The following is a 12,732-nucleotide window of genomic DNA, read 5'->3' as shown; positions in this document are numbered from 1 at the left end:
TAATTATCTAAAATCTCCTCATTGTCAGTGAATAGAGAAATAAAATATGATTTCTTTTTAATATCCATATAGATCTCATTCCAAAACTTGAAAGTTTTTCAAACGTGTATTTAGCAACTACGGTCCCAAAGACGTCATTAAATCCCTTTGCCTACCATGACATGTCCCCCAAAGGTATCATAATCAAAGAACTGGCACTGGTTTTCAGCATAGCATGAATCTTCCATTTCTCCTCGGATTACAACATTCCGGGTGAGAATTCCAACCTCAGCTCTCATGTCTACACCATCAACGATTTCACCCATGTGCAGGAACTGAGGGGTCTCTGGTGGATGTGGGCAAAAGAAAAGAATATTAGAACAAAGAAAACAAACATGTCAAAGGCAGTCCTCTTTATTCTGTAACTCCAAGACATTATCAACATTTATTGTCTGCTTCCATTTTTTACTACCTCAGAGTCACAGAATCCCAGGAAGCTAGGATTTTAAAGATTATCTAGTCTAACCACCCACGTAAGGCCTGAACCCCCACTACCAACTGTCAAACCCACACACAGACACAGAGCTTGCTCCCCACTAAAGTGGCTTGGTCTTCTCTTGAACAACACCAATAATCTAGAATCTACTACGAATCCATATTCTCTCTCTAGTTCCTATCCACATGCTCTTTTCTGCTCCCCAGAGGGCACACAAAGGACCAAATGCATGGCAAGTCCAGAAAAGCAAATGGTTTTGAAGATGTTGATAATAAGGTGTCAAGTTGTCTTTGCTTCTACTTCAAAGCCAAAGTAATCTGCATTGGACATTAAGAGTACAGAAATTACTATCTTTTCTCACTTCTTACCTTAATATTATTAAGAATCCTTTTAAATCCCCACCTTTATTGGAAGTTTAGAAGCACTCTAACAATGAGCTTTTCTCTGATGATTTTATTATATAAACTCAGGAAGGAAAAATACAAATCAATCAAGGAGTCGAGGTCATGGAGATTCATTATCATGTAGACTTGTTAACAAGAGTGGGAATTTCCAAAAACTCAATGCCAGATGGGATCACAGTTCATTGGAGTTTTTTGGCTTTTGCTTACACCTTGTACAATCGAGAAGGAAAAGTACAACACTAATGATGCACAGGGAAAAAATGCCATGAGCCAATCATCCTCCTTTTTTTGAAAGCAAAAATTTTCCCTTAACCTTACAAGCTCTAAATTACCCAAAGAGTACTTATTAAATAGTTACTGTAAACTCTTTTGTTTTATACCATAAATGTATAATCTTGAGTACAGAAGCAAGGAAAGCCACACAGTGATTGAAATGCACAATGCATTCCATAACTGAGACAACATACAAAGAAGCTTCTCCTATGACCAGGCTCAGAATAAGTACCTGGTAAAATGGCAGCCATTCCTTCTAAACACAGCTTACAGTAAGAATCTCATTATGCATTGCTCTCCCTCAAAAAATCTATTTCAAGATTCTGATATGAAATGTAGTCTTATGAAAATCCTTTTTTGGTACCATTTTATATAATAGTGAGATCTACTTTTTGCCAAGGAAGTAGGCACTCAAAAACCATGGGGATTTTTTTTTTTAATTAAGCAGATGGACTTGTATTAAAAAATGGATTGAGCTGAATGGTTGGGTTTACTATTATTTGATAGTGGAAAATTAGTAATAAAGAAGTTGGAGAGAACCTTTGAAATATCAATCCATCTAATCTGCATCTTTTCTTTTTTTTAACAAAGAAATAGGCATGACACACTGATTTCCTTGCTCTATATCATTAACAGCAACACTATCGGTCAATAAATACCTTTATCTAACATCCTCTGGGATCTAGCGTTCAATGTACACCACTGCTAAGACCTTTAGTACTAATGATGATGATGGTGACAATGATGACGATGGGGAAAAAAAATGACTCCAGGAATCAACTCCCAAGAAAAGAGTGTTTCCCAGGAAGCATTCTGAGTCGTCTCATACCTTTGACTTTGACCTGGAAAGGGCTGCACTCAGGACAGGGGAGAAGAGTGAACTCCTCTGCTTGGTACATAGAATAGTCTGTGCTTGCGACCACAATCTGCTCTCCGGGTTTCCAGCTACTAACATCATCCAGCAGATGAAGCTTCACTCCATCCATGACCTCCACCCGGAAACCTGAAAGAGAAACGCCTAAACCAAAAGACAACAAAGAAAGTGATGCATTAGCAGGAATTTTTCTTTTTCTAAAATCAACCCCCTCATGATTCACAAATCAAAAGTTAAGATAAAGATAAGTCAGCAAATTTTTACTATTGCTAACCATGTGCCAGTCACTCTGCAGACGCTATGATTAAAAGATGAAAATATGGTTAGCTCAGGGACGATCTTCCTCAAGCAAAAAGAGGAAGATTAGCTGTGGATGTTAGCCCAGGGCCAATCTTCCTCACCAAAAGAAAAAGAAAGAAAGAAAGAAAAAAAAATATAGATCCCTGCCCTCAAGGAGAGAGAGTCCCATGCACCCCTAACCATGATGGGGTGTAACATGTCACTTTGGTCAACTCTTCTTTTATAATTTTGAAGAAGGCTCTCAATCCCCAAATCTCTCACTATACTTCATTTCAGTGCTAAAACTGTAATACTGCTCCCAAGCCACCCTAAAGTGTAATAGGAACATATCACATTCAGGCAGCAGCTGCCAAACACAGAATAGGTCTGTAATAAATACCCAATGTTTCAATTTAATCCATGCACAGGACAAGAGATAGGACGTTAGCACACACACAATCTTAATATTAAGAATAGAAGCTTACCTTAGGCAATCCCTCATTTCTGTGCCTTTGCTCACACTTTATTCTTTACCTAGAATATCCTTCCACTCTTATTCACCAGCCAAGATACCATCCTCCTTATAACGTTCAGGCGAATCTTTAGACTTCCCAAACACCCTTGCTGGCAGCAACCTCTCTCTCCAGTATCCTCCTTCTGGTACTATTCGTACCTTTACACTTGGAGGATAGCTCACCTCCCCAGAAGTTACATCAGCGAAGGCAGCAAAGGGTGTCCGTCTGAGTACTCACTACTCAGTTGTGTTCATAGAGCAGACTCACAGATGTCTGCTGAATGGATGAGCTTTCCCACTATGATCTGCAGGGTGACCCAAAGGCCACGTGGCACTGCCCCCGTCCAACTCAGCTCCTTTCCTGGGATAAGGTCAACTATGTAATCCAGGGACTGCCAAATACTGATCTCTCCTGATATCTCCTTTCAGAACGCAAAGTTGCTTCCCCATTAGTTAGGCAGACGAAAACTGAAAGCCAATCCAACTTCTCCATAACTTATACTCTTACACGCTACCAAGTGTAGAAGTGTTTCCTGCTTCTAAGCATCCATGGTATAACCTGTCGTAAGCCAAAAGCTGACTTAATGGAAATGTATACGGCATAGATGGAAGCTACTTCATAAGATCAGTGGAGAAGGAAAAACACTGCATTCCAAAGATATCTTTTTACTAAATATCTATACTTCTCTATAGTCCTTGTAAATAACTAGCATAGTGACCTGGTGCTCCTTTGAGATAATGACTCTCAGGGGCAATGATAGGAGTGAAAGAACACATTTACTTAAGAGAATCAAAAGGAGGGAAATTCAGGCACAGCACGAGGAATAATACAGATATCCTTACAGATTTGAGCCAACTACCCTGATAAGACCTAACCTGAGCAAGTCTTGGATTCTGTTCCTCTAGACTTTGTGTCTACAAACACCAAAAAAGGGAACCTAATAAACTTAAAGTGTTATATATATATTTCTTGCATCCAGATACTACAGCCTGTACGGGGATTTTGTCCAAACAATAACTCTAACAATAATAGCAGTAGCTAACAGTTGTTGGAACTTCTCATGCATAATAACCTTTCGTCAAAACTGCTTTGAGAGATAGGAACTATTATATGCTTTAGAGATGGAGAAATCAAAGGTCAAGGAGTTTGAAGAGCAGCTAAAAAGTGGTAGAGCCCATAACTGGACGCTAATCCAATTCCAGAGCCCAATTTCCTAACTTCTGTATTATTCTGCCTTCCCAAGAATCAAAAACAGGCAGGTTAAGAACAAAGACAATCAAAAACCTCATGGCGGCAACAACAATCATTACCCAAAATTTCAGATTTTTACCAAAAAAAATTTTTAAGGGCATCTAAGAAACAATTTTTCATATGAAATTTCAATAATGCTTTAAAAAAATGACTACTAGACAAATAAGTTTCAATTTAAAAGATCATTAGAATTTGTTCTGTTTTAAAAGATGAAGCCAGAAGGTTGGATGGGGAAGATCTGAATTATTCAATAATTCCTTAATTTTTTCTGGCTTTAAAAGAAAATCCTAAGATTATCTCCTATTAGCGCTACTAAATTGGAAGTGTGAAAGGAAATAAGTTCATCCTCCCTGCTTCCTGGAGAGAATTTCCACCTCTTCCAGAAATTAAGAGTCATTGAGAACATGGGACATAAACGATGTCCTACAAAAGATAGCTAGCCATGTACCCTCGTCCAGATATGAGTAGTCATCGGTAATGTCAAAACGAAAACAAAATTTCCCACAAAGGAAATGTTAACTCGAATTTTGTCAGTAATTATCTTCTGCCTGAAATCTTACTGGAGGCAGTTCCACTAAACGCTTCACGCAGGTCCAAATTCCTGCTGAGAAATGCTTCTCACCCACCTCTGCTTTTTAACCATGATACGGTAGAAAGAGCAGTAGTCTTGGAGGTAGGAAGCTGAGGCTTGATTCCAGCTTCCTCACCCATAACGGATCCCATTTCCTCACCTCAAACCCAGAGAGCTGCTTAGAGGCAACATGTGAAAGTCCACATTACATAACAGAAAATCTGTTTGTTTTAAAGCCAAGGATTTTCTCTCTTCAATTACAGTGATACAAAACACACCATTGTAACCCAAGTCATGTTTGCATCATCATTAAAATAGCTAACATTTGAGTGCTTACTCTACACACTATGCTAGAAACTTCGTATTCTTCACATTTGATACTCACAGCATCTCTGACATGGTAGTTTCTATTATTATCCCCATTTTTCAGATGCGGAAACTGAGAGGAAGTCTAAGTCATGTGCCCACCATAATATGGTAAGAGAAAGAGCTGAGGGTTGAACCCAGGCATTCTGTCTCCAGAAGTAAATACTTTGCTACATTGCTGCTAAAAACAGAGGTATGAGCCCAGTCTAAAATAAGCCTTTCTGGGTAATTACAGATATAACAAAGCACCTCTTGATTACCTATTTCATTAATTTGGGTATAATTGGTTGGAAAAGAAAGCTGGTGGGCAAGCACAGACAAGAGGCTGCCAATCTATACCTGAAGCCAAAAAATCTGGCAGCAAAGTAGGTAATTAAAAAAATTCTACAGTGAACAGCTCAAGAAAAAAAGTCAGAAGTACCATAAACACTAGTGCAATAATGCTGGCATTATTCGAACAAATTATAGTTCTTCTTAAAGATGGATTATAATCAAACTATGTTGAAGAAAATGTAAAGACATAAGATAACTTTACAATATGTTATTTAAAGAAAGGAAAACAGGTTAAAACAAACTCAACGGTAGGGGAGGGAAAATATACAAGATAAAAAATACTAGATTATTTGCACCAAAATAATAATCTCTGGGTAACAGGGTTAAAGACTAATTTTTACTTTGTACTTTCTGTGTTTTCCAGTTTGTGTGTAAGATAAATGTATTAGCTGGATCATCCGAGAAAAACTGATAAGGAAATGAGAAGTTTGTTTACAGAGTATGCTTTCAAAGGTAATATTTGCTGACATATCTTCATAAGAAAAGATACAAAGTACAAGATCATGTTCACAGTCATGGAGCATAACCAAAGACAGCTCACTCTACCACATCCAGACTGGTTCAACTGGTCCAAATCCAGGAAGCAAATCCATTTCTACTAGTTAACCACACTATATGACTCAGAATCAAGAACAAAGTTCAATTAGGGGTGCCTCAACTAGACTAGATCATTCTCTCGTCCAGAGAGAACTCGAGTCTAAAAGATCAAGTAGAGTAGGGAAACTATAGGTTTCATCTTCAATCAGTTGAGAAATCTACCCAGACTGTTATTTGAATACAATACCACTTAAAAAATCTGTCACAATACTTACCTATGTCTTACAAGAGTATAAACTGTACTTGCCTACCTTCAATCCATTCACTATACGCTGTCACAGCGAACTTCTGACCATCCACAGTATAAAATTCTCTTTGGGCAAGAGCCTTCCCTCCACTACTGTGATTTTCATAGTTTCTCACAGATTCATTGCAAGATGTATTTCCACCATCAATGACACCAACCAAAGCCCAAGCTTGCCTAGAAGGAAAAAGAACACGTGCATTTGATTCTTTATCATGGTACTGACCCAAATCCCTAACACAGATGTTATGTCAGGTGCTGTTTAATTCTCATATTCCATTCTTGTCAATCTCTCCATCCCTTCTTCCATACGAGGTTGCAAGTCCAAACCTTGACTGAAGTAACTGACATCATAGAAGGAAATGCACCCGGATTGTAAATCCTCGTCTGTACAGCTCCGTAACAGGTGAGACACCGATGACTATAACTTCAATTAATCATTGACTTCCTTCCTCAATACACACCCATTCCATTCACTATCATTTGGACCACAAGCCCATTTATTTTCCTTCTTTTTTAAAATGATTATCGCCTGCTCTCTTTTCAACTCTCCACTCTGTCATGTTCTCCAGTCTAGCTGCATCGTAGAATCACATGGGGAGATTGAGAAATATATAGATGCTAAGACCCAGCCCAGACCAACGTAATCACCATCTCTACAGGTGGGGCCTGGCATGCATATGTTTTTGAAGTTCCCCAGGTGATTTGAACACGCAGCCACACTTGAGAACCACTGAGTTAGAGTAGTGGTTCTCAAACTTTAGTAGGCATCCAAATCACCCGGAGGGGCTGGCCCTGTGGCCAAGTGGTTAAGTTCGCGTGCTCCACTGCAGGTGGCCCAGTGTTTCGTTGGTTCGAATCCTGGGCACAGACATGGCACTGCTCATCAAAACACGCTGAGGCAGCGTCCCACATGCCACAACTAAAAGGACCCACAACAAAGAAAATACAAATATGTACTGGGGGCCTTTGGGGAGAAAAAGGAAAAAAATAAAATCTTAAAAAAAAAAATCACCTGGAGGGCTTGTTACATCAGCTTGCGGGCCCCACTCTCACTGAGGTGGGGCCAGAGAATGTGCATTTATAACAAGTTCCCAGGTGATGTTGATGTTGCTGGTCTGAGCACCACTTTGAGAACCCCAGAGTTAGAGGTCAGAGGTCAGAGCAGTGGTTATCAACCTTGACTGCACATCGATTGCCTGGGGGTCCTAGTCTTTGGAGATCCTGATGTAAATGATCTAGGGTGGGCCCTGCACACGGGATTTTTAAAATTCTCAGGTATGCAAGCCAGGCTGAGAACCACTGGGTTACCGGCTTCTAAATATTCTTAAATCAAAACTGTAGAATCACTCGCCAACAGATTTTTAAATTTTACCTGCTATGTGTCTCCTTGTTGAAAGCAATGTGTTTGAAAACACTATTTTATTTCTATGATATTAAACATCCCAGGACTTGCTCAAGCTTGTGGCCAAAATAAGAAAAAAAAAAAAAAAAGACAAAAAGCCAGAAAATTTGCCCTAAGACTTCTGGTTTAAAACATGAAAAGAAAAATGTCAACTTCCTACCCTAGAAAAAAAAAATACCAAATGTAATCTATACCAGACAGACGGCTGCATATTCACAGATAAAAGCTACCCAAAGTGTGCCTCCATCCTTCTAAATTCCACACCCACCCGTGCGTGGATTAGCCGCTCTTTGGCTGGCAGTGTCTACAGCTCTATTTATATTCCTTGGTACAGCAGAAGGAATCAGACAAAGAATGTCTCAATTTATTATCTCCCATTTGAGAGGGATGGAGAGCAAAAATATCAGAGGTGGCTTTTATTTACCAGAACTGCCTCAGCAACTGTAAAACAATGTTCTGTTCTACTGACATTATCTCCAAAACACTCCTACTTTCCTCCTCCACTTGAGGAAAATTTCAGCGCAGGAGAACATTATCTTCAAAGGGGTATGTTTATGTACATTGGAGATAATGTCAACGCAATAAAATGTTGGCAAAGGATCACAACTCTTTTTTCCTCCCTTAAATCAGCAGCAGTATGTTAAAGGGAATTTAGAAACCAGTAGGGAGAGGAATCAAAAAAAGTCAAACAAAATATTCATAGCTAGTGATCACACAAATCTAGAACAAATAATGACATAAAAAACCCAAAAGTTGTAATCCCTGGCATTACTGGATAATAAAACAAAGTAGGTGTCAAACTTTGAAAAGACCATGCTTCCACTCCTGGGTTTATAAATTATATAAATATGTGCACAGGTGCATCAAGAGACGGGTAAAAGAACATTCGGAGAAACTCTTTTTATAACAGAGGTCCAAACTGGAAAACCACCAGATGTCCAGGAATAAATAAATTGTGGCATAGTCACACAATAGAAAATAAACAGCAAAAATGAGCCAGCACTACATGCCATGACATAGATGACACTGGGTAACAGAGTGGAGCAAAGAAGCCAGACACAAATATGATATATTGTCTGCTTCCATTTATATGAGGTTCAAAAACAGGCAAACCTAAACTTTAGTGTTCACCACACATTGCAGAGAGTGGCTCCCCTTGGTGAGCAGAGGGAGTGATCAGTGACTAGGAGGGGACAGGAGGGGGCTTCCGGGCTTGGGCAATGTTCTATTTCTTGACTTGGGTGGTAGCTCCCCAGGTATCATGTTGTGATAAGTCATTAAACTCTACATTCTTGTCTTTAGCACTTTTCTGTATGTGTATTATACTTAATTAAAAACCAAAAAACCTTGGCCATGCTATTCTGTCTGTCTGGAAAGCCCTCCTTCCCCACTGCCTGCACAGCACACTCCTAACCACCCTTCAGGCCTCTCCTGTTTGGGAAGCCTCCACGGATCCCCAGGCCGATTTGAGGGCTCCTTCTATTTATGCTCCCATCACAGCCTGTAGTTGCAGCAAATGTCTCATTGCATGATCCTTGTCTATTTGGGTCTCTGTTTATCCACTAGGTTAAACGCTGGCTCTGACATGGTATCCTCTCATCTAAGCATCTATGGGTACCCAGCACTTAGCATCTCCAAAGTATTCCCTGGGTGAATAAACGCATTTTAAAAACATTACAGATCCTCTTTCTTCACTAATTTTTGTTTTTTTAACTTTCTCTAGAATTCCTATAGATGATGTTCCAACAACCACCCAAAGGAAAATATAATTAGATCACCCAACCATCAAAGGAAAGAATGAGGTCATTTCAACATGCGAGTTTTGAAGTCGTCTCACTTTTCACTGCAGATATTCCCTGACTTTACTAAGAACAGTAAGCAGAATTAAAACTTCTGTTTTTTCAATTAAATGTTGAGCCAGCTACTTCCTCAGACTCAGGGCTGCATTAGGAAATCATGGCACCATAGTCTATAGAACCATCAATGTAGAAATGAATCCTCCTCTCTGGATTAACTACCCGGCACTCCAGCTTGCTCCTCCCTCACGTGTGCCTCGGCTCCACAGACCTCCACCAGCCAAACAAGCAGATTCAGATCTACACACAAAGGATCCCAAAGGAAGACAAGAAAAAGAAAACTGTGCATGTTCCACTCCCTCAGGCTTTTAGACAACTTTTACACCTTCGCATGGAATTGGGCCCTAACCGTTCAACTCATAAGTTGCCTCAGTTGGCCTGAGTTTCACATGTGCTTCATTCAGAAGGTAGTGAAAGAGGGAAGTACACCATCCTTAAACTGCCTGATTGTGTCAGTACCACATTTCTGTTCTTAACTTTTCACAAGCCCAATATTACGCTTCACAAAGTGCCTCATAAACCAAAGCCAAGAAAAGGGCTTCTGTAACCAGTATCTTGTCCTCCGGTCCCACGTTTCAAAGGAAGAGGAACTAGACTTCCAAATGGTAGTGGCCATTCTGACACCTGAAGCCCAGCTGTGGTGTGGTGTGTTTCTCCACCCTCCCTCTCCTCTCACACAGACACAGACCCTAACACATAGCTGGGAAGGAAAAGATATGCCCACCTGTAGCCCAGTCCTTGGATCAGGTTACTTCCCAAGCGGTCCTGGATCATTTGTATGGTTCCTTGTAGGAGGCTTTTGGCTGCTGAATCTCCAACAGCTATAGCAACAATCCGTCCTGGATCCTGGACTCTCAGAAACTCCTCAAGTCGCCTACTCTCGTTGTGGTATTCATGGGTATCAAATCTCTCACTTTCCAAAATTTTGGCTGTGTCTTGGTCAATGACCCTAACATTGAGGCCCCTGGAAAAGTCTTTTTCAAAGGCGTAGGACCCAAAGGTCAAGCCTGAAGAATGCAGTGTTCTCGTCAACAACGTCCACGATGTTTTCTGTGCCCCGTGTAACTCCAGTGTCCCGCCAGCTTCCACACCAATAAATTTTTTGCCAAATGTTGGCATACTTTCACCTTCATCTGACCTGCCATACAAGGCAATTGTCGCTTTGGATTTATAGCGGCATTTTTCTGCTCCAATATGAAGCGCCCCACCATCCTTGATCAGGATGTAACGAGTCCTCAAAGTAATATTTCTGGATCCGTCTTTATCATCCCCAAATACAAGTAGTCCTGCAGAGAACAACACTAGTGTAAGCCAACTTCTGAAACATCTTTCTGAGATACAGAGAAATAGCTTTCACCTTAAGAGGGAAAAAAAGATACTTCCGCAATTAAGTTGGGAAAAGGAGTCTGCTTAGGAAATTAAACCTACTTTCAAAACACAGTGAAGGAAGAAATGAAGAGTTCATATCTCAACACACTAAAAATGCCCATGTATATGAATTTCAATCCATTCACTTTAGAGGGAAATCATTTCTAGGAAAAGATCTAAGAGCCTACAAATATGAATCTCATTTTTACCTATGTTAACCCATGTTAATTCTCTCATCACTCTCCTTAGTTGTAACAAAGATGTAGCTATGAGAGATTACCTTCTGGAACTGTTCCCTTTTCTATACATCAAGAGTCTTGACTTGAGTAATTTCTAAGGCCCTTCTAGCTTTTGAATTCTTCAGTTCTACCTTAGGAACTTTTCATGTCTCCGTGGTTGGAGTGACACCACATCCTAAAGGCTAAGAAAAGTTTTCTATATAAAGAACATCAAATCTTCCTCCATTGTAAAGAGCAACCTTGCAGTTCCCAGAGACAGGGACCTTTACTTACCTCCATCCTGAATGACTACAGAATTCACTGTGGCATCTGAGGTCAGACGGAACATATCTCCCTCCTTGATAACGACTTGCTTTGCAGAATCTTGACCTGGATCCCAGTTCCTGAGACGGGGGTTTTGATCTGGGCAGTTCTCTATAAAACAATGCAACATTGATATCCCATCAATCCAACAAAATGCAAGAATACTTTTAGACAAATCCAAGCATTACCATCATTTATTGCAATCTGCAAGTAATGGACTGACATAGTTTAATTTCCTACCATAAGGAGGGAAATCCCATCCCAGCAGCAGAGACATGTCAAAACCTTTACTTCCTCAAAACATAAAAAAGATTTCATCACAAAACTAAGTGGCTGCCTATCATCTAGTTTGGGCCAAACTCTACAAGATAAAACTCAAGTTCCCTGAATACTCTACTCTGGAAATAATAGTAAGAAGCAAAACCGTGAACTGTCCTTGGACCCACACTGGAAAGCTGTTTTAGAAAAGAAAATATGTTCACAACATACTGGTGAATAAAAAACGGAAATTGCTAAGCAATATGTGTATTAGGTCTTCTCAGGTTCCTTCCTGGCACAGTGAATTATAAAGTAGGCGATAACAGCACCTCTTTCATTCGCAAGGCAGCAGCTGATAAATATTGCTATCTTCAGACATGAACACTTTCCCAACGAAACTATAAGCAGCAAACAGCCAAAGATCCAACTTCTCATTTTCAGAGATGAGGAAACTACAGATTAGAGCAACCAAACGCAAGATTACTCAGCAACTTGAGTGATACGGAAGTTCCCCTTTAAGAAATGAGGTTTACTCGCCGTTTTCCTTCACTAGAATTGGAATTTGCCTCTTGAATAGGTAATGATGAAAATGTAAAAGTATTCCGCATTGCCACAGCTATTCAACGCAGGAGATCTTTAGTTTCTAGTCTAATTTGGAAGAGGGGGGCAAAACACACCAATTTTGATGGACTAATGACCAAGTATTTACTGAGGATCAATTTGTCCACTCTGTACTAGACACTGTAAAATGTATAAAGCATAGAATGAGTTCACAGCCTTCAGAGCTTATAATCTAGCTGGAGAGAAAAAGCCACCATGTATGAAATAACTGAATACTGAATAACGTGGTAGCTAATTTAGGTGCAAAAGAGCTGAGAAAGTAGGAGTGGGGCTGGAGTAACTGAGGCAGCTTCAGTGGAACAGTTTACACTAGACCCCCAAGTGATGCAGTGTATTTAGTGAAGAGGAGTATGAGGGGGCGATAAGAGCACTAGTGATGCAAGCATCCCTTGCTCTCCAAGCCCAGGTGGTTGTTCAGCTGGAATAGCCAGGTGTAAACTACATTGAAACTAAGCAAAGGGAGGAATAGACAAGATATGCTTGGGAATCATGAAAGTGGA

General features: G+C 40.0%; 1 protein-coding gene across 3 annotated transcripts in view; it reads right to left on the bottom strand.

Moving 5' to 3' along the window:
* Nucleotides 1-12,732, bottom strand: part of CEMIP2 (cell migration inducing hyaluronidase 2) — a 71,740-nt gene that overhangs the window by 40,597 nt on the left and 18,411 nt on the right. For all 3 annotated transcript variants that reach the window (XM_005604960.4, XM_005604959.4, XM_070248913.1), the window contains exons 3-7: nt 11,324-11,464; nt 10,168-10,729; nt 6,190-6,359; nt 1,982-2,170; nt 156-325 (exon numbers count right to left, since the gene is read on the bottom strand). In XM_005604960.4, the coding sequence (XP_005605017.2) occupies nt 156-325; nt 1,982-2,170; nt 6,190-6,359; nt 10,168-10,729; nt 11,324-11,464 (1,232 nt within the window). The remainder of the gene's footprint in view (nt 1-155; nt 326-1,981; nt 2,171-6,189; nt 6,360-10,167; nt 10,730-11,323; nt 11,465-12,732) is intronic.

The sequence above is a fragment of the Equus caballus genome, chromosome 23 (genome assembly GCF_041296265.1).
Source record: "Equus caballus isolate H_3958 breed thoroughbred chromosome 23, TB-T2T, whole genome shotgun sequence".
Classification (NCBI taxonomy): Eukaryota; Metazoa; Chordata; class Mammalia; order Perissodactyla; family Equidae; genus Equus; species Equus caballus.
Note: the sequence above shows the minus strand (reverse complement) of the source record. Positions and strands in the feature narration are given on the sequence as shown.